This window comes from Crotalus tigris, unplaced genomic scaffold (genome assembly GCF_016545835.1).
Source record: "Crotalus tigris isolate CLP2741 ecotype Arizona unplaced genomic scaffold, ASM1654583v1 scf7180000020955.813331, whole genome shotgun sequence".
NCBI lineage: Eukaryota > Metazoa > Chordata > Lepidosauria > Squamata > Viperidae > Crotalus > Crotalus tigris.
This window is the reverse complement of record NW_024098276.1, coordinates 336,016-359,050: the sequence shown is the minus strand read 5'-3', so window position 1 is coordinate 359,050 and position 23,035 is coordinate 336,016. Positions and strand designations below refer to the sequence as shown.

The following is a 23,035-nucleotide window of genomic DNA, read 5'->3' as shown; positions in this document are numbered from 1 at the left end:
TTGTGGACTGCTGTCAGAAAATAATTTTGATTTTTAATTAACAGTCCAACAGTTACAACTACTTTAAAGAATCTTGGAGCACTTTACAGACGTCAAGGCAAATTTGAGGCTGCTGAAACACTGGAAGAGGCAGCAATGAGGTCCCGTAAACAGGCGAGTACTATAACACAAAAAGGGTTTTCAAAATGTTTAAAGTGTTTAAATTTTTGATATTACATAATCATTATTTTAGAGCAGAACAAATATAAATTTAGAAACAACGGATGATATGTATTCCTCTATTGCATGAAATATTAAAAAGGCTGCCATAAACAGGCCAAACCAACAGGTTCAAGGATATCTTTGCAGCAAAATGCACCACTGACTACATCAGAAAATAACAATTCCAAGCGCTCTTAAAAGTCATTGACCCCAAGCCTTTGCCCAGTACAAGAATCTACTGCTAGCATCTTTGACAAATGACCATTCAGTATCAATCTAAGCACCTCTGTTTAATCAGTGACGCATAGGATCACAGTTTGCATACATAAGAGCTTAGCAGGCTGACCATAAAGGAGTCCTTATTACATTTTTAAATGAATACCAGTCTCCAAATCAATAAACAAAGATCACTAGAGAATGGAGCAGTGCATAGAAAACAAGGACAAATGATCAGCACCGAAGTAAAAAACTTGCAAGAGCTATCCAGAAAACTTACTTTTCAGATGCATCCAGAAAGAAACAGCAACAAATCAAGGTGATCTGCATAGATTTGGGAGACAAATTTGAACTATGTTGATAATGGTTAGCTTTATTCAGCTATTGCCCTTTTGTCTTGTTGATTATGGAGGTTTCAAACTATCTTTGAAAAAGACAGTTACTGCATACAGAAAGGTATCCTGTATTTCAGCATTGACAAGAAAGAACCAAAAACGTGTATGGAATGCACACACACCTAACCAGCAAAACAGACAGACAATTCATGGCATGATGATTTTGGCTGGGGAAGAATGGGCCTCCAGCCTGAGCACCAGTTTCATACTCTGTACACTGTTGCTTGTTCTTTGAGTACATGATGCCTCAGCACAAGCACAACCTGTTTGTGACCCATTTGGGTTAGGGCCTGGAGTCCAGCAACACTGTTACTGGCCATACATGTTTAAGATAGGCCATGTGGATGAATCCTGTTCTAATGTATATTCTGCATGGACTAGGCAAGCCCATGTGGACTCTGTTGAAGTATAATACTTATTTAGTGACTGCTTAGAGACTGAGGACTCCTGGGTGAGCCATTCAGTGTGATTGAAAGAGACACAACCAAATCTCTGCTCCAGTGTCAAGTCCTAACAAGTTGAACAAGATCAAGGAAGCGATTTTAGTAAAGGATATTTAGTACTACTCTGGGGATAAATATAGAATCTTGGAAACTATAGAAGGATTTTCTTATCTTCATTTATTGTGAGTTTTAGGCGGAGTTTCTGAATGATTTGATTTGAAAAGCTACTCGCTGATGTTTGTTTTGTCTTTCTTTGTTGTAATAGGGACTTGACAATGTTCACAAACAAAAAGTTGCTGAAGTACTTAATGATCCAGAAAGTATAGAGAGAAGGCAAAGCCGTGAGAGCCTTAATATTGATGTGGTAAAGTATGAGAGTGGACCTGATGGAGGAGAGGAAGTGAGTATGAGCTTAGAATGGAATGGGGTGAGTACAGTACACAGTGCAGTCAAGTTTTTATTCTGTTGGTGTTATAAAATATTCTTGATTTATATTTATCTGCAGATTTGAGTAAAAGAAAAATCCTGCTTTTTATATTTTAAAATTAATCGGATAATACTCAAATGGGGGAAATCTAGGAATTAATATTTGGATCTTGCTGTGCGTGCTTGAATGCTGATTGAATGTCCTAGTTAATATAGAGCCTAAATCAAGCTAATGGTTGTTTTTTTTTAGTGGAAGCAAAGTATGACAGTCACATGCTTGTGTTCTTTACTACTTAAAAAGTTTGCTGATTCAGGAAACAAACACTGCTGTAAACTCAGATGGAATGATATAAAAGAAAAAAATCCTTTGTGAAAACAAAGTGAAAAGAACTTGTGCATAAATGAAATCCACTTTTTTTCCATATAGGTAGTCCTCATTTAACAAATATTCATTCATGGTGCTAAATAACTGGTTTTGTCATGTGATTAAAATTTGGATGCTTGGCAACTTGGCTGTACTTATGATTGCATAGGTTCTTCAACTCCTTTCACTTTCCCATCCCCCAATCCGTTATTTGTCTTTTTGGTCATTTTGTACAATAGACTCTTTGATGGTGGCGGCACCGGTGATGGTGGTGATAGTGGTGGTACTAAAATAGGCCCAGCCAGCCACACCCAGGTCTACTTATGCCATTCCTCAGATAGGACTCACGGTTGCCTAAATTATGCACACCATTCTTATAATGCTTCGGAAGGCCTCGGAATATTTCTGAAGTATTGTGAGATTTAGAGAATGACCTTCAGGAACAAGTTCTGGCATAGTCAGCAGCTGCCTCACATACAGCCAGGTTGGGCATGCCTCATCAGCGGGAAGAAGACGGTAAAGATCAGCTGGGTGTGGTAGGACTTGCAGAGTGCAGGGCAGTGGTGATGACTGGGACTTTGTGCTGTGGCTCTAGTTGGCTTCAGGGTGGGCTCTACGTCGCGGGTGGTGCTGAGATTGAAGAACGGTTCCAGGGGGCAGTGATGGCTGGCTAAGACTGCTGAAGGCCTTGGGCCTCTTATTTCAGCCCCACTGTTGTTGCTGCCCCCGCCAAGGACTACTGCTGTGCAAAGTGGCCAAAGGCAGAGATGGAAAGGAGATAGGAAGGTGGGAGTGCTGAAGAGGAGACTCCCTTAACTTACCAGGGCTCAGGACAGGGAGGGATCAAGCCAGGAATGGCTTGGATGTAAATGGGTCCTTGCTTATTCACCAGTGGGATTAAATTAACAACTGCAGTGAAGACTGCCAGGATTGCAATTGCTAAGTGATGTGGTCACTTAGCATTGTACTTTACAATTGCATCTCTTAATGACAGAAATTCCAGTCCCAATTAACCATCGTAAGTCTAAGACCACCTATATGCTGTGAGCTGGCTGCAGAATCTACTCTGTATTCAACATTTCTGAAAGTTCATGGCACTAGAAATGCAAAAATAAAATCTGACTCTTACAGCTAGCTAAATTACTGCTTCCAAACATCAAGGAAGTCTGTTGTATTTTTAGAAAAAACTTTTTGTTATTTCATGCCATCTGCTTCCATTGGGTAATGCACAAAGTGTGCCATAAAATTAAAACAAAACGCACTTTCTAAAGCCAGTATTGATTGAACCTGTTTTTCTATTTGTCTGATAACTTTATCATTGTTATAATGATTCTTGCTTATTGTAGCAGCAGATAGTTTTCTAGCTTTGATTTGTAGCTGAATACCCTGAGCAGATACAATTATTATTCACGATAAGCGCATCATAATAATTTTGTTTTTATAATACATTGGAAACCAATAGCAATTCATCTTGCATTTGGAAGTATAGATTAGTTTCAATACTGGGATATTTTTTGGAGATGTCGTCTATTGCTCTAAAATCTTGCCTGAATTTTAGAGGTTGTGTGGTTCTACAGTATTTTGTTCCTTTCTTCTTCGACTTTTTCCCCGCTCGTCTTTGACTTTTCTTTGACTTTCTTTCTGATTTAGTATTAACAGTGCTAAGACAGTCAATCAGCATATAATAGAAACACCATTACCTTATTACTCTTTAATTTATCCTGTTGGAATTAGAACTGTGTACTGTACTCTTCCCTGATTTTTTTTTTCTCTGCTTGGCATGCCTTCAGTTTTCAAGTGCAGGAAGATGCATTTTTTTCCATGTGTTTTACTTTTTATTAAGATATATGCAGATTTGCAATTGATAACGCATTCAAAGAAATAAACAGTATTTCTTGGTCACAAATAGTCCATATTTTAAAATATTCTGATCAATAAATGACTTTCTTTAAAATGGAAATATTTGCTTTGAATAATATGTGGTCTTTGGGGTTGAGTAAACTAGATTTAAATCATGTCAAAAGCAGCTGTAATTTAAACACAAATTACAGCAGCTGTAATTTAAACACACATCATATTCTTATAAAACACTACTGAATTTGAGATTCTTCTCTAAGAATATTAATCATTTTGTATTGTTTAAAATGTTATCTTTGCCTGAAAAGTCATCTTTAAAATAATCCTAGCAGTTTGTGATATTGAAATAATTATTTGGACAGAAATTTAATACAATAGGGATTTTCAGCCTCTCTCTTTTACATTCCCAACTCATTTTAATATCTCACTAAACCTCTTCAAAGGGACTTTGTCTTTTTTAAAAATAATTTTATGAAAAGTTTTAATTACAATAATAAAAGATAATGCAAACTAAGAATGAAAAAAAGTGCAAGAAAACAAAATAGAAAGAAAAAATAGAGAAAGAAAAAGGACCTTTCCACTGTCATCACAAATATAAACAATATCACTATTTCTTCAGCTCCTTAATTAATACATATAAAGCTCTTCTCCCATATTTCATCTCTTAACTATAGGCAAATAAGTAAATAATGTCTTCTCCGATCCAGGTGTCAGCAAAAAGTCCTAAAATAATAACATTAATTAAGAGATGTAAAACTCAGTATTCAACATCTCAACCCTTCACCATAAACAAATGCACATTTAGAAGTCACAAAGCGGTCCCAATATTTTAGCTCAAACAAAAGACTAAAATTTAACATTAGAAAGTGGGGCAACTATAGCGAAAAAGGTATAACTCAGTGTTAACTGAAAGCAAATCAGTACAAAATATTTTTCATTACAGAAGTCAGCAAATCCAAAAAGAAAATGCAAAATAATAGCATGTCCGATTTTAACCCTGATCAAATAAACTGACTTTGCGTTCCTTTTTACATAAAACAATCTTTAATCCATTCAAATAATTGTTGATCCTTGTTTTGAATTTCTTCAAACAGCCTCTTTTTTAAGTACAACAAAAATAAATAATTCTAATTGCTCTCTGCGATTTTTTTATTTCATTTTTATTTATTTCTTAATTTTTAAAGCCTCATCCATTTACAGATTGTTCCCAACAAAACACAGTATTTGTATATTGCAATTTGTGGCTGCAAAACTCTTGCCATTTCTTCTACTTTTTAATTTAAAGGACTGGAGGCTTGCCTCTTTTGGGAAAGCTGGGCAGTCTGCATCCATTGCCTTGCTACTTTAACAGTATAATGAAGTTTTAGGAATATTAATGCATTTATTAGGAGCACATTTATTCCCATTGGTATTGTTCATAGTATCTAAAGGTTAAATTATTCTACCTTATTCTGATTTTTTCTTTTTGAGGTTTTTTTTGTTCCTTTGGCTATGTGCTTTTTTAAATGGAAATTCGTTGCCTATAAAATCTATATGTTCTCAATTATATTATAATCACAGAATGATGAATACTAAGAGTTTTGCAACAGAAGATAAAGGCCTGCCTAAAGGCTTTTATTTTCATTTTTAAAATATTAGATTTTTTTCATCTCTGCTAAGCATTTATACACAGCAATTCACATAATTATGTGACCTAGAAATACTGTTAACAAGTATTAACAAGCTTGAAACTGAAAACTGTTGAACTTCCTCCACAACAGTTTCATCCAGCTTTTTCTCTCTCCATTTCTGTCCGACAGGCCTAGATGCCTTTTCTGACTCTAATACTGTCTCCTGCATGACGGGCGTACACCATCTTCAAGCTCTAACTTCTCTCCACTACTGACTGCTGTGAATTTAGCAATCCCTTAAGATATTTGTCACAGCTATACTTCCTGTAAAAATGGCCACTTCTTCAGTGCTGGTGTCTCTTTCATTTGGGGCAGGGGATCTTTTTCTCTTGTATATGTGTCGCTTTGCCAGATATGTAGTCTTCTAGAATGTAGTCTTAATAACCATTTGCTGTGTAACAGATGAGTTAACAAAACTAAGAATGAAAATTCATAAGTAGATGTTTCACTATAATGAAAAATAGTTTAAGCTATTACACAAGAAATTAAAATGGCATGAAGGTTACTTTGACAGAGTAATTAGTTAAAAAACACTCAGAATGTAAGGCACATGCTTATATTGTATTTAGACTTATAACAGGGTTTAACATCAATATAGATGTCTTGACTTAATGCTTATTCAAAAGTAGCAGTGCTGTTTAGTATTCATGTGAAAATGCAATTATGCTTTTCTCTACTAATCTTGGTGATGGGTAACTTTGTGTATTTGTCTAATAAACTCAGTCCAACTGACGTCTGTCTCTGTCTTCTGCGTACTACTTTCTGAGCTTTTGTATATGGAAAGATTTAATTTCCAAAACAGCAAGGTATTAGTAACTTGAAGTAAAGCATAAACAAGTTACTTAGAGAATAAAGTTAACAAATATTTCACCATGTAAATTGGTCTTCTGGAAAGTGAACTAAAATACCACCAAATATATTATTGTAAAATTATGGACTTGCATCTTAACTTTTTAGAATACTGTTAAGGTTAAAGTGCAAGAACTTAAAAATGTTTTTGCTATCATATGCTTCTGTTCTTAATATCTGCTTGCTATGTATGAGCCAAATGAGATTGAGCCTCAATAAAATCTTGCTCACTCAGCTGTTACTATAATGCTACTGCTTGGTGGTGGACTTTTGTTGTATTCTTATTACTGCATCATGGTTTGCATGGACTGCAGTATAGAAATGTTGGCTATTGTGCAAGGAACTGCCTTTACCTATACTGTTTTAATACATGTTCATTTAATTTAAGTGGAAATGAGCAATTAAGTGTTCAGATAATTAAATCATTTTATCTTATTAAAATTATCTACCAAAACTTGCTTCATTGAAATGTATGAGAATTATAATTCTTGGTTAACTTGTCATCATGGTGAACTCTTTAAAGTGATGCACCCCTGACAGATAATATGCTCTGTGCTTATTTTAATCTGCTCATCTCAGAACCATTATCACAGAATCTTAGAATTAAGGGTTCAAAGTGATATTGTTATCTGTTAAGAATAACTTTTTATTAAATTTTGTTTGAAATTGAGATACTTGCTTATAACTTTAGTGACAGCAGAACATAACCAACTGGTGTTTAATTGTGATCGCTAAACTCTGACAAAGGATGAATGATTCGGTGGTTTTAAACATGCTCATTTTTTTCAGGATGGCAGTGGATCATTAAAACGCAGTGGTTCCTTTAGCAAACTTCGTGCTTCAATTAGACGCAGCAGCGAGAAGCTGGTTAGAAAACTGAAGGGAGGAAGTTCACGAGAAAGTCCTGGGTAATTATTTCTAGATGTGTTGCAACACATGGGAATTGAATTATGCCTAAACCTATCCTGCTGTGTAATGGGTTTATCTGTTGTGAGAATACACAAGTTTAATCAGGAAGCAGTTCTCACAAAAATGCAGTACATAGGATGTTCTGGAAAGTTGGTTTTAAACAGTTGTAAAAAGTTTGCTCTTAATTTGATTGTAAACAGTATTATGGCTTTGTAAAAATTTTGATATTATATAAATGACTAGTTCAAGAATTGACTGCTCTGTCTTCCCACATAGAATGACTAATGCATTTGGCTGGAATTTCAGCAGGTTCTCCTTAATAAAATATGAGCCTTTAATTTATTCTGAAAGAGTTATTAAGATTTAATTGGTACATGAGAAATTGACACATGTATATATAATATTTAATCAAACTAGATTATTGAAACTGTACTGATCTATTTAATTGGGTACTTGTTTACATTTATTAAACATGTAAACATGTAATATTTTTTTTCAGTTCTCCTATATTAATAAAAGCTGTTTTATCTACTTTGTCTAGAATTCCTGTGAATAAACTATTGTTATATTAAAATGGACTGAAATTCTTTATCCAGTCCGTGTAATGCATAAAAGATATACTTGCGACCAATATCATCATTTTGAAATCTATGCTCATTCTTCCTTATGGATCATATGGTTTGATTTATTTATTTTTTTTGTAAAAAGCATGAATAACTTCGCAATCTAAATATACAGAGACATGTTATTGGAATGTGTGTGTGTGTGTGTTTGTATGTATGTAGAGAGAGAGGGAGTGAGAAAGAGATTGAGTTGTTTTCAGGTCTAAGGAAATAAACTTACAGATTTTATTACATGAAAGTATTATTAACTGTTACAAGAAGTTACGCAATGCTATTTTCAATAAGAACAATGGAGACAATCCTTGTCGGAAATATAGAAACCAATCTTTATTTCTAACTATGGTGCTTTGAAAAACAGGTAACAGTAATAAAGGAAAGGAAAGCCTTTCTTTTAATAAGAATCTAGATTAGAGGTGATTCTTTTTTGCTACTTTGCTACTTTTTTGCTGCTTGTGATTATTATTTGGCTTTGACTATAACCATAAGGGCCTTCATCCCATAACCTTTTCTATTTCTGTCACTTTCTAGTTTGGAATATTTCAGTATTTAGGTTATTGAAAAGACAATTAAACTTTTTTGGGATACTTTTTCTCTGAACTACTGGATTTTCAGTCAATAAATAATAGCAAAATATTTCCAAAGCCACTTACTTCTTTCCTTAAAATATACTTAAATGTGCCTTCTGTTTCTTTTAAGCACATCTTGCCTTGTAAAACCAGCCTTTTCTCTTTGAAAACAACTTAAAAAATTGTATACATTTTGCAGGTCTTTTATATTGCTTTAAAATTTTGCATTAGCATATTCTTTCATCACTTTTAAAGAAAGTTTGTTTTACAGATAAAATACTTAATTACTTTCATTGCTTCCCAAAGAGCAACCCACTTTGTTCTGAAAATATACATTCTATAAAATATTGTTAAATAACAATATTATTTAAGTGCCCTTATTTTCATTAAGCGCTATTTCTATTAATTTGATAAATAAATCTATACTAATAAATCTACACAAGTGAAAAACGTATCAGTTTTTGAATAGTATTGGATATGGTGAGAAGGAAACAAATGAAGATTTGGTATTACTTTATAAAGTTCCATACTCAATTTTGAAAGAGAATTTCAATTTTCCTTTTTTAAGAAAAAGAAAAGTTTAGTGACTGAATTATCATTCATTTGTCCCACATGGAATTGCCTTTATAATATTTCAGAGTTTGTTTACCTGATCAAAAAACAATACTGGGGTACAAATACAATGTTATTTTTTAAAAAATTTCTTACAATTGAAGTAGTATCCTTCTAAATTCACAATTATTGTTGTTTTAATTGCTTGTTTTATTTTTATTCTAATCCAAGCTACAATATTTTCCCATCTCATTTATTCTAACTTTTCTTCCTTTTTTTGCAATTCCGTCAGAAGAATTGCAGTGTTTCCCTCTTTTAAATTAAAAAAAAAACTGGTTTTCCTTTTTGAACCATTGTTTTTATTTTTTTCCAAGATGGTTGTTTGCTTTCAAACCTTCCAATCTGTCCTAATTCAGTAAATCACAGTAAATGGGAGCACTCAACAAAACTTACCTGATCTCAGAAAAGTTAAGGATGGTCAGAACTTGTTAGTATTTGGATGGGAATTTATTAGGAAATTCCAAGAATTTAAATTCTGTACTATACCAAAAAAAAAAACACCCCACAACCGAACCCTACCTGCATATGTCCAGATAATTACCAGAACATGAGCTTTGAAGGAGTTTTTGCATTCAGAAAAAAATCTTAGGTAGCTACATTGTTTATTATCCAGTGTGAAACTTGGAAGTCTTACATTCTGAGTTAATTAACTTTACTTTGCCGTAATTAAGTTGGCACTGCTGGAGTTCTTTATAAAAAATTAAATTCTGATATTCAAACTGTCACTGTTGATAATAATATATCTTCTCTTCTATATTACTTTCATGTTCCTATATTACTTTCATGCCGCTTCATTTCTTTAAATAGGATTATTATGCTAAGATTTAAGAAACAATTTAAAACATTGTTTATATAAATAGCCATGATGATTTTTAGAATCAAAATAGCAGGTCTCAGAGCAGTATTACAAACTGCTTTTTACAGCCTGCCTTAAGAGACTTACACTCTTGGAAACTGCTGTTTGTGAATCATAAATCCATAGGTTCAACATGTATGATACCTTGAATATTGCTGCAAGTGGGAATTTGCCCAAAGAGAAGAATAACAAGATTCCAACCTACTTTTATTTAATACAAATTGCTATGCAGTTTAACCTCTAACTAGTATCTCATTTGACGTGATATCTGTATATGATGGAGTTTATGTGTGTTCAGTAAAATATTGGCTCATAATGTCAATTTTTAGGGTTGGATTTGTTTAGTTGTTTTTTTTATAGAACAATCTATACCAGTGGTTCTCAACCTGTGGGTCGGGACCCCATTTGGGGTTGAACAACCATTTCACGGGGGTCGCCAAACAAGGCTGTCCGCCATTTTTCCCCCTTTTCTTTGGCCACGCCCCTGGCACCCGGTGATGTATAAGTGGTTGGGGGTCACTACAACATGGGGAACTGTATTATGGGGTCGCGGCATTAGAAAGGTTGAGAACCACTGATCTATACCACTACCCACCTCCAACTTAGAATTTGGGGCCAATGGTTTATTGAACATGCTTAAGGAAATCAAATTAGCACTCAGCACTAAATAATAGCTTTTTCTTTATCCAATTCTAGCCTCCACTAGGCAGAATATGCTCAGATCAGATTGATTAGAGTTAATTTTTTATTACAGACAAGAAGCCATAAACAGTGGTTGCCCAGTGCAGTGCAAAGAAGTCACAGACTGTGTATATCTGTACTCTATAGCCACAGTTAACTTTCTAGGCTTCTTGCACCCACCTTTCTAAATTAACTGGTAGGCCTCTAGATGCTAATGTCCTAGATGCTAATGTGGCATGCTGCAGTCTCAGCCCTTACATGTTTTACACAGCCCTCTAGTGTCTTTAGTGGGCTATCTAGTGCTGATACTAGTTAAAATCTTCAGTATTTTTTCTGTACTTTATTGATTTGTATTTGAAGGAATGGTGCTGCAAGAATAATAATATCATGACCTAGTTGCAGATTTTAATGCAAAAGGAAATTTTGAAAAATGTAAAAACTGGATTTTGTCTTGCCAAAGGCTTCCCGTATTTGCAATGGTCATATACTACTTGTATTCCAAAACAATTAAATTTATATCAGAAAAAACCTTGGGTATGAAGTCAATTTTTAAATTGATTGTTTAATGTTTCAGTGTCATCTGTGGATAATTTTCATTTAAAAACTGAGTTTATGTACATATTTGTGCTGTGTTATACATTTTTGGATTAACAATATGTGTTTAACTATATATTTATAAATAAATAACATGTAAATATTGCATGACTTACTACTTTATGTTGATAACACCCGTGTTTTAATATGCATGCATTGAAGTTCTTGAATATGCTGGAATATATTGTTATTGTTGGCACTAATGCAGTGTAAATATTTCTTATTTTGTATACCTTAGTTTATAATAAATTTTCTTGAATTTCTAAGGCTTGTTATATTAATGGTACTACTTGCCATTAGGAATGCATAGGTGAGAACAATATATATGTGTGTATTGCTGGGACTGTCCTTTGGTTAACCTGTGCCAAAAGATACAATGTGCCTGTCTACTAATATACACTTGCTTTACTCACAACACAAGTCTGTAAGATCAAGTAATTTCAGCCACCACAATCTGGCCTTGCCAGTGCAGGGAAAACTTGCAAATTTCTCATAAAAAATTTATTATCTTATAATTTATCAAATGACTACTGTAAACTGACTGGGTAGTAATAGCCAGCTATCTCAAGTTTTTCATCCCAAAACATCGAAGTTTAATTAGTCACTCGACTTTACTGTTTTAGACCTTAAAGGTTCATAAGAATCCTAGCTGGCATATGTCCAGGTTTTGCCTATATTTACTTCATTTAAAGTTAGTGCAAATATTTGCTGTGCTAAGCACACCCGATATAGAAAAATAGTAATTTGTGTATTATGATACTTAAATCTTAAGGGTAAACTCTCTTAAATTTTAGAAGCCCTTAAATTATTATAGCTGTAGTTCAATGTAGGGTAATTGTTCAATAAATCTTGGAATATACCATGGAAATTCTACAAGGTTTTATATGCATTATTACAGCTAAATATGTTAATAATATCTTTGGGGGCTTAAGATTACATTGGTTAATACAATAAGATTTACTACTAAATCTCCTCTGCAGGTTATGGACTTCAGTTGGCTAATGTTGGAATATTAGGGCAGAATTTTGGCAATGCCTCATATGTATTATATTCAAAGAAACTAACTCCAGAAAAGAGACTCTCTAAAAACCAATAATTTAAATTATTTAATTTAAATTAAAGCTATTAAGGGACTAGTCAAGATGGGCAATCGTTTGTCCATTCAGTTACCAAGAATGAATGGCACATTCTTAACTAAAGGATTTTTTTAAAAAAATGTAGATAGTACTATATCTACTTTTAAAATAATGGTTTGAAACAATTTGATACAGTTTAAGTTTTAGAAGCTCTAGAATTGGATTGTCCAGTTAAGAATAAAAGAATTTGTTAAGAAAATGATACTTAAAATAATCTTAAATTATATGATCTTTTGTGATAAATACAGGAAAATGTGTATATACTAAATTGTATTTCTTTCAGTCATAATAATGTTATTAGTGTAGGAGTTATTTTCTTGTTATATATGTTTTGTGTATTCAGAGCTTTCCATTTTCAGCTCTTCTGATTGGTTTATCATTGCATGTTTACTGTCCAGCATGAAGCGTGCCAGTTCAATGAATATTCTTAACGTGGGTGGCAAAGCAACTGAAGATCATTTTCAAGTAAGAAGCCCTATAATATTTTTATGCAATTAGATGTTACTGGCAGGGCTTAAAATAGCTATAGGTAAAATGACGAATTCGGGCATATCAGAACTCAAACTCAGACATGGAAATAAGTTTGATAGTGTTTCATTGCTAATTTTATGTCACAACGCTGCAAAGCGTCTAGTATGTAGGCCACCAACATTTGCAGTGTTACCCTTTTATATATGGTTGACTGCTGCTAATTCATTGCTCTTTCTATTCTCTGAATATTTTAGGGCAGAAATTCCAGTGTTGTCAATAGAAACAACAAGTCTTTCATACATAAAGCAAATAAGGTGACAGAACCATGCAGTTCAGACGACAATCAGGTGTTCTGTGACTGAACATATCTCCTTGGGTTGTGGATTTGCATTTCTTGCATCTGTCTATGTATGCTTTTTTTGTAGTGAAGAAAGTAAGTCATAAATGTATGAATGAAGCTATCTGGAGAGTCTATGATGAAGATAATTGGCTATATGTGAAAAAAACACATACTGTCTTTCCCATTATAGGGAAGCAGAAGCTAATAGAGTTGTGAGAGGTGTCTGTATGCTTTTTATAAATAATTTCAGATTGCAGACATTATCTTTACTGTCTTGTGTATGGATAGTGTTATTCTGTAATGGCTTGTAGTATATTAAAGGCATTAGAAATTACACATACATTTTTTGATGTTCAAGTCCCCCTTTTCCGGAACCATCCTTGTCTTCAACCTTGATTATCAAGAGAAAGCAGACAAACTGTTGTTGACTGCTTTATATTAACATTTTCTGAAGTTTGCAAGGTTATCTTCACTGTCCAGGCATTTTAAGTGGCTATTGGAGTTTAGTATCACACTGATTAGGATTAAAATATATCTGAACAACATCCAGCATACCGATGCACTTAAATGTCAATCCACAATAGTTTCTCAGTTGCATAAGTTGGAGAGTTAGTCTAGAACAGTGGTTCTTAACCTTTCTAATGCTGCGACCCCATAATACAGTTCCCCATGTTGTGGTGACCCCCAACCACTTATAAATCACCGGGTGCCAGGGGTGTGGCCAAAGAATAGGGGGAAAAATGGCGGACAGCCTTGTTTGGCGACCCCCGTGAAATGGTCGTTTGACCCCAAATGGGGTCCTGACCCATAGGTTGAGAAGCACTGGTCTAGAAGGAAATTAACAGTGGATGGAATTCTGTGTGGCCTTTCCTATTTGTCAGCTTTTGCTAAAAGTCACAGATTACTGACAGAGCTTGGAATACTCTCTGGGGCAACTTTCAATCTGTCCCAAGGGGTGATAAATAAAAATAAATGCAAATTGTGCCCCTGAGTAATTACAGGAAGATTAACACTGGAAAAAATATTTTCAAACTCCAACCAATATTTTTATAAAGATTGTTTTTAAAAGTTCAATTTCTATATAGTACTTGCTAATCATTGAGTAGGGCTACAATCCAACATGGGAAAAAATGAGATCTCAAGATATTAACTCAGTCACGTTTTAATAATGTCTGCATGAAGACTCTCTTTCACATGTATTAATATTTGTCATATTTGATTTAGTAGTCTTATTTAAATGACAAGTGTTATGTTGTGGCTGTTAACTAACCCTATAATTGCAACTAACATATATGACAATGTAGCAGATGTTTCAATACTAATGTGTTACATCAGGAGAGTAAAAAACTATATACGGGTATTTTCAGTTGTCTGAAATATTCTTACATTCTCATAAAACCCAAAATAAAATACCCAAAGCAAGAAAGAACTTCACAGTTTTAAAAATGGAATTATTTATAAATGCTGCCAACATCTAATAGAACATAATAAGGGTTAATTAAAGTAAAACAATCGGAGGGATAAAGTCTTCAGTTGGTGAGACATTTGTCTTAATAAGGTTGTAAGACTAAATATTTAATTAATAATATGGCCAGAATAGCGTCACAGGGACCCCTCCCTTTGGCTTGAATCTGTGGAGAAGCTTGATCATGGCAGGCATGAGCATCGATATGAAAAAATGTAAAATGGTTCTATTTTTATAATTTAAAAATATAATATTTGGTGTGCATTTTATATTACAAATAATCATCGCTCTTAGCATTTTCAGGATGCAACACTACTTTTTTTGTTTGTTGAAGTTGCTATATTTTCATGAGTTTATTATCCTGTGGCAGAACTCTTTATCAGTAATGTTATGATACAAACTATAGAATTTTTTAAAACTTCTAAGATATCTTAAGTTTCTGAGAAGCCAGTTTTGAAGATCTTTCATGCTCATATGCTACTTTAGAAACGTATTCTTTTTACTTGCTCGTCTCCTAAGATGACCATAATAAAAAAAAATCTGATAGTACAGTTAGCTTTTTGTCTAATAAAGCAGGGCTTTTCAACCTTTTCAGATTGTACCTCTTTTAGGACATGAGAATATTTGAGTACTACCAGTGCTTAGCAAGTTGTCAAAAAAAGGGGGGGGATTTTGGTTTACTGATTAGATTCATTTGTTGTTATAGAAATGGCTAGTTTATAATATGGAAAAGTAAAAAGTTGAGGTTCAATATTAATGCTTCCTTCTACTGCAACAGAGGAAATCTGTTCTTTTTCCCTTCTCTCCCTCACTTTTCCCCCCTTTTTCCTCCCCACTGTGTCCTACTATTTGCTTTTGTATTTTTGTATTTTATTCTATAATCTAATAAAATGTTGCCAACTATAGAAAAAAGGAAAAAAAGTACCAGTTTTAATTTCTTCAGTGGCTGTTCCTTTGCTGAATCACTTTCCCTTCGCACTGACAAATGTATGATGAATTTATCCATGTTTATTAATATGCACCACTACCAGCTAGCTCGAGTCTTCAAACTTGGCACTTTTAAGATTTGTGGACTTCAACTCCCAGAATTCCTCAGCCATCATGGAGGAAGAAGCCCTTCTTCCTTTCTCCCTTCTGAGCTCTTTCCACAGTGTAGTAAGAATGCACCCTCCCCCCAATCCCTTCCCTGTACCCTTAAAGACATAGGAATCAAATGCAAAACAAGAAAGGCTCACAAAATAAAGAAACACATAAACTCAGGGTGTTTTTTTTTGTTTTGTTCAAGCTACCTCAGAGGTGTCATGTGTCACAATGTTGCAATCTGGCAGTTGTGAAAAGCTTTAGCCTTAAATCAGACATGTCAAACTCGCGATGTCACATGATGTCGCGCAACGTATTGAGACGGTTTTGCCGTTGCTGGCAATGGGGTGTGCGTGGCTTCTGGATAACGTGTCTGGCCCGGGGGCCGGCAGTTTAACACCCCTGCCTTAAATTAAGCTTGTTTACCTTCAAAGAAAACTTTCTAAAAGCCATAGACAGACTCAAGATAAGGGGGTAAAACTAAATACATTTGTTTAAAGGGATTAAACCTACAGAAGTCAACACTTTGGACTCATTGCTAGCCTAAAATACAGACTAAAATATTCCAATAACCACAGCACACAAACCAAGCCTCTGAATTACAAAATGCTGTAAAAACTGTACAAAAATCCTTATGGTAACCCAATCAAGCTGCCAGCTGTTCCAGAACTAAATAAACCTACCTCCTGCTCATCTGCCGGCTTTTCATTTCATCAGCGCTGATTGCATTCTCCTGGCTGGAGAAAATGAACCAGGGGACTTTTTCTTCCAGCAACAGCTGCTGCTTCTTCCCTGTCCCTGTTTCCTCCCTGCCTGCTAAGCTCTCCTCTTTCCCTGTTGTCTTTTTTCCCCTTTCCCTCCAAAACCACCTCCTTTTATAACCTCTCCTCTCCTCCCCCCACCTTTTCTTTAGTTCACCTCCAGCTCCGCACTGCTTCCAGAAGCGCCAATCAGCTGGAGCCAATCAGCTGGAGTCCTGCCAGCTCCTGGGGCTTCTGCCAAGCCCAGACAGTCCTGCAGCTGCAGCTGCCTCTCCTCAGGCTTGGGTCACTTCAGCTCATTCCCCTCCCCCACTACACTTCTCTAGTACGGTCATGTACCACCTGCCACATGACAAAGTACACAGGTGGTACATGTACCACTGGTTGAAAAGCCCTGTAATAAAGAATTATTTAATTGAACACGTGTTCTTTAGATAGTCACAATTTGAGAACAGAAGCAAATGCTTCGAGTTTTATGCTTGTGGTGGAGAAAGATACTTTAACTTGGAACTTTTTGGATTCGTCTTTAAGGAACTGAATCAGGCACTGATAAAGCTACAAAATGCTCTTGTTGCGTGTTGGAATAAAGCCTACCTAGTTAATTGAAAGTGTGCTGAACAATCTTGAAATTCAATTAAGATCCTAAAACTAATTTTAGATAAACAGTATCAATCTTTGTTTTTCATTTTGGATTACCATGCATTGTTCAGTCAGAGATTGTATTTTTAAATGACTGATTGCACAGTATATAAATTCTTTCTGTTCTCTTTCCTATGCAGGGACGAACTAATTGTCTGACAGATTCAAGAGCTAAGAGTGTCAGTCACACTGATTTGGCCCACTGAGGTTCTGGAACAGATGCTAGCTAAAAATGTTCGTATGAATTATGAAGCACTGAGATTCACAGGTTTTGGTGGTTCCTATTAATTTTTTTAGCACTTTCTAGGTTAAAGACATAACAGAATGGACTATTTCTAGGTTCTCTTAAAATAACTGGCATTTTAAAGAATCCTAGAGTTAGCAATTAGCTTCTTTCTGAAGCATGCTCAGTTTGTTGCATTTTTACTAGCAATATGGAGTTGTGTTACAGATAGCTGTATAGCAGTATTCATAAGCAGAAGAAAATATGCCCACAAAATAGAAAAAGAACTGAAGAATAAAAAAATGCAAAAGCTTTCTTCAACATGCTGTTTTAAAACTGTTACAGGAGCATCCATTATTAACAATGTATGCATTTGCTAGAATGAGGTTTACATTAAGTTCATCGCTATATGGAATAAGGATTCTGTACACACATTAAAGATTACAGATACAGAAATTGTCAGGTATCTTATGTCATTCGGGTTTTAAATCAGGAAGACAAGATACTGGTTAATTGGAATGGACGAACTTTGACATCTCTTGAAAAATGACAATAGCCAATTGTAGCTTGATGAAATTGATGAAAGTGGTGCAATTTACTTTAACCTGGAAGAGAAAAGCAGAATAGGCTAAAAACCCATCAGGTTTTCAGTCTTTTCATTTTAGTCCCACAGAACACCTTTTTTTTTCTCAGTCCAGAATTATAAGTACATAACTGCCTCTTGAATCTGACTTCTATTTCAGTTTGGATTAAGAAAGGGGAAAAATAAGTACTGTACTATGAAGTTGTGGCTTGCAAGAGGGTCTCATAAGAAATTTGTCAGGATAAAAAAAAAAGCCTAATAGTGCAATTTGTTTCAATCTTCCATTGATTTATTACTCTCTTGGGTGATAAAAATCTTTCTTCTCAGGGAAGGACAAGTGTTTCAGCATTTGGTTTTGAAGTCACATTTAATGAAATGTGTTTATCTGTTTCCATTTGGCAATACTATTATTTGCAAGCAGGAAGTAGGAAATGTGTGCAAGACATGATTGAATACTAAGAAAATTAAATCTCTGCCCAGTAGGAATAACCAAGCTAAATTAATTTTGCTTACTTTTTTGCAGTACAATCAATGTTAATGTGGATTGCAGAGGTTAAAGCTCTAAAAGGAATATATTATAGTTTTATAAAAAATTACATGTAACAAGATTTGTGGTGAAACTACATCACTCCAGTGTTTAAATGAAAACACAAATCTGGTCACTGCTGCTGACTATGTCGAGGTTTTGTGAGAACATTATTGCATATCATTTGTAAATCTGAGTGAATTCAACTTGCTGGTTCACAATGGAGTTGGTTATATTGTTCTTAACCATCTTAGTTAAATTCTAAAATTCTGAACAGATTTTGGAAAGCAAGTACAAAGAAACCAAAAAGCTAAACTAAGATACAATGACTCTCCATTTTTAAGTTGTTGTATTTGCATTCCTGTCTGAAAAGACTTTACATTGGTGGTATGTTCTAATAAAATTTCATCTGTTACTCAAAGTGGAATATAAATATGCCTTATTCAATATATTTTTGAGAATAAGAGCATTAGATAAGGTTTAAAGCTCTTTGAGATGGTTAGGTTATTAATATAATACTAGTCTCCCTTATTTTTAACAATTTTTCCAATTTTTGTTTTTTTAAGGAGAAAAAGATACTTAAATAAAATGTTCTTCCGTATGGAAACATGGTTATGAGTTGCATTGTCCTTCGTGTTTAATGTTTTTTTTCAAATGAATATTCATATTTAGCTTTATATTGTTATAAAATTACCTCTTGCATGCATACAGCTTAAATGAAAGTTGAAAATATTTGCTGCCAAAAAGTTGAAGAGGGGCAGCGCTTTAATGCCATCTTGTTTTGACCTTATAACAAACTTTAGTAGTATACTTTGATAAATGAACCACAACAGCCGTCTCTTCATTTGGTGGGACTAAAATTTTTATCTCTCGAGTAGAATTTATGAATATTGTTACCTTATCTCCTCCAGATGAGATGAAATAAATTCTCAGAATTCTCAAGTCATCTAGACTTTCTGGAAATTGTAGAGGAAATTTACTTTTCGAAGAAAAATCTAGGTGTATGTTATGTATTATGAATAAGTGAATGACCTAAAATATTAATATTCTCACATAGGAAATAAATATTTATGGATAATCTGTATGACTGTGCTAAACTTGGTTCTTAGTCACCTGACTATCCTGCCTTGCTTATGGATCTATAGAAAATGAGAGACAATTTACCTCATACTTTTCTTTGAAGCAGTTTACTCAGTACATTCGATTAGGAAAGTGGATATAGACAAACCTATGGCTGGGCCATGCTGTGCGATGGACAGTTGTGGTAAGCTATCACTCTAAGGATATACTATTGAGCACATTATGGATATAGTATATCTTATCTTCTGCAATGTTACAAAAGAGTTACCATATATTTCCAGCTCATAACAGAAACAATTCAGCTGTTCACTAATTTAAGTGATTATTGTTGAAAGATAAATCATTTCATTAGAATCTTGCATTTGGTGCAGAAATAACTTTTGTTTGTGCATCTGTTGTACCTATTCGAAAAACTGAGTCCTCACCAGCAAAAGCTCCTATTATAAAGGGTTCCCCCCTTCAGAAGTAGCTTAAGCAACAGTCTGTGTGGTTTTGTATAAACTCTAAAGCATGATTCCTTCCCTACCAAGTAGGCTTCTTCATAATAAATGATTTAATCCTATCTTAGAAATTTATCTATGGAAACAACAGGGCCATCCAATTAAGTCCACATCTGTGAGTGAATCCCTTTTAGACCTCATAACTGCAACCTGAAAAATAAGTTTGAGGAGTCCAAGTGAAACAAAGGGAAGGCAGTCTGAGCTGTAGTCATGTGGATTCTGCCTGTTGGAAGATTGTCATTTATCACAACTCGGGGGGTTTTAACTAAAACAGCAGTGAATTGAAAGCTCAGTGGCAATATTAATCTATGTGACATTTGCACATTTAAATGTATTGGCAGCAGCATTATTCAGTTAAATTTTTTCTTTAATTTTAAAATAGTATAAGTGATGGTGATAATCTAAATTGCCCGTCACATTATATACTTTCTTAGACAATACTGTTAATTAGTACCCAAGTCACAATTTCATTTGTCTTCTAAAATAAATAAGTTGCAATATTAAATATAATTTACTTAAGCTACATCTTTAATAGATGTTCCTATATCCATTTAGAATGCTCAAGAATACAGTTAGCCCCAATACAAGTCTTTGAAAGAAACATTGGGGTTGGACTAGAAGACCTCCAAGGTCCTTTCCAACTCTGCTATTCTGTTAACATGGTGAACTAGAACAGTTGCCTTGATTCAGTAGTTATTTATATATTTACATATGAAAAATTGGCATTAGTAGTATCTGCTTTCAAGAAAATGCTTCATGCAAAACAATTCAGATAATGTTTACTATAGATATCCCTCTTTGCAAGCAGGAATGCTTTTTAGATTTAACATGTTAAATCAGCTAGCTAAAAGACGTTTTGTGTTAAACTAGTAATTTCACTGATTATGGAAAATTAAGTATTTTTATTATATATATTTCTGAAAACAGATTGTGTAGTGTTTTACTGAATTTGTTTACAATGTTGAAATACACAAATTTGTTAACAAGGTCAATTTTCCCACTGAATCTGCTACTATAAAATCTGCTGAAGTACAAAATACATACTTGTAACATAAATTCATGTAAAAAATATTTTACCAGAACGTGTTTATATTTTGCTGAAGTTATGAATACTCCCTTTTAAAAATATGAAACTTTATTTCATTATTGTATATCTCTAAATCAGAAAAAAATGTTATTTTAAAAGCACATTACTGTAGTTCTTAATCTGTAATATCAATGTGTAGTTTTATGGCTTCAAATAGTAAATTAAATAGTTTTTGTACCCTGTATGTATGACTTACCCCAAAACTGGATGTAACTAATGGCATTTCATCTGTGTACTTTATGTATGGCAGCACTGATGGGGCTGTTGTATAATGGCAGGATATTCAGCTAAACTGCTGAAATGGAGTAATTCATGTACCCTTTCGAAAATCACTTCAGAGCACTTAAGGATACCATAGTCAGAGAAAAATCAACAAAGTAGCAGTTTAAAAAAGGAAATAAATGGTACAGGTAGTCAACAACAGTTCATTTAGTGACCGTTCGAAGTTACAACGGCACTGGTTTTCACACAACCGTGACAGCATCCCCATGGTCATGTGATCAAAATTCAGACTCTTGGCAACCGACTCCTATTTATGACGGTTGTAGTGTCCCAGGGTCACGTGATTACTTTTTCTGACCTTCTGACAAGCAAAGCAATGGGGAAGCCAGATTCATTTAATAACCGTGTTACTAACAATGGCAGTGACTTGCTTAACTGTGGCAGGAAAGGTCGTTAAATGGGACAAAATTCACATAACAACCGTCTTGCTTAGAATAGAAATTTTGGGCTCCATTGTGATTATAAGTTGAGGATTACCTGTAGTTCTAAATAGTATAGTTTTAACACTGGAAAATATTAAAATGGAAACAGGCTAAATCAATCTTTAAGATTTGATTCTCCATATTTTATTTTTAAAAATTGCATTTACTCTTTAAAACAGAACTGTTCTAATGGGAATTTTATTCTTACAGGAAGAAATAATGTACGATCAATTTATCTGAAAAACTAAAAAAATGGCTCTTTTAAAAGTCACAAAGTCTGTTTTTTTAATTGGAAAAGCATATTTTCAATTTGCCACAGCAATTTCCCTAATCTATTTTGATTCTTAAATGAATGTTAAATTAGAGCAAAAGTATTTGCTTTAGGCTGTTCTAAAGAAGCAGATTTTCTTCAAAAGTGTATAGCATGGTATCTTTTTTTTATTTTGTTTTAATGTTACAGAATTGTAAAGTATTTGTTTAATTTTTAAAGCTTTCTTGTTACTGTCCAAGTGTAAAAATAAAGTATCAAACAGAGCTACATAAATGTGATTTCTTTATTAAAGAGGTGGAAATGTTCTGTATATGAAATGTTTAGTTAACACTGATTGTTTAGCAATCATTGGAAGTTCCAACAGATCGAGGGGGGGAATACTTCAATCCAAATTTAAAGTTCCAAAAGTATGTGCTCCCCCCACAGCCACACGAGTGCAATTTGGGCACTCAGAAATCAGGTCACTGTTACAGCCATTTGCAATGTCCTGTGGTCACATGAACACGTTTTATGAAATTTTGCTAAAAACCAGCATTTACTTCTGGGTTTTGACAAAACCATACCTGTAGTGAACCAGTGGTTCACTTAACAATCACTGCATTTACTTAACCACCATCACAAAAAAAGGATTGTTTAAAGTGGAGATTCGCTTTATGGCCATCACGAGTTATAACATAGCAACCAGCTATGAATTCTGGGAGTTGACGTCCAAACATCTTAAAACATTGTCTTAGGAAATAACTATGTTCACAGAATATTGTCTCCTTGTTCTCTCAAACCATCGTTTTTGTAATTCTGCCCCATTACCTCATAGGATTGCTATATCCAATCCATTATTTTGCAAATTTCTCTACAGAGGACTGCATCCCCAACTTCTGCATACCTAAAAAATAACTTGTGCTTCAAG

The 23,035-nt window shown here is 34.1% G+C and overlaps 1 protein-coding gene across 10 annotated transcripts in view; it reads left to right on the top strand.

Moving 5' to 3' along the window:
- KLC1 (kinesin light chain 1) overlaps positions 1-21,546 on the top strand; it is a 45,899-nt gene extending 24,353 nt beyond the window's left edge. Inside the window, exons 12-17 of one of the 10 annotated variants that reach the window (XM_039368913.1) lie at positions 45-153; positions 1,521-1,682; positions 7,211-7,329; positions 12,797-12,863; positions 17,295-17,388; positions 19,398-21,546. In XM_039368913.1, coding sequence (XP_039224847.1) covers positions 45-153; positions 1,521-1,682; positions 7,211-7,329; positions 12,797-12,863; positions 17,295-17,360 — 523 coding nt within the window. In that variant the 3' untranslated portion in view covers positions 17,361-17,388; positions 19,398-21,546. Of the gene's footprint in view, positions 1-44; positions 154-1,520; positions 1,683-5,701; positions 6,305-7,210; positions 7,330-12,796; positions 12,864-13,123; positions 13,886-17,294 lie in introns of those variants that run through there. The other 9 variants (XR_005559822.1, XM_039368914.1, XM_039368912.1 and 6 more) reach the window with 9 other exon arrangements.
- Positions 21,547-23,035: the final 1,489 nt, after the last annotated feature.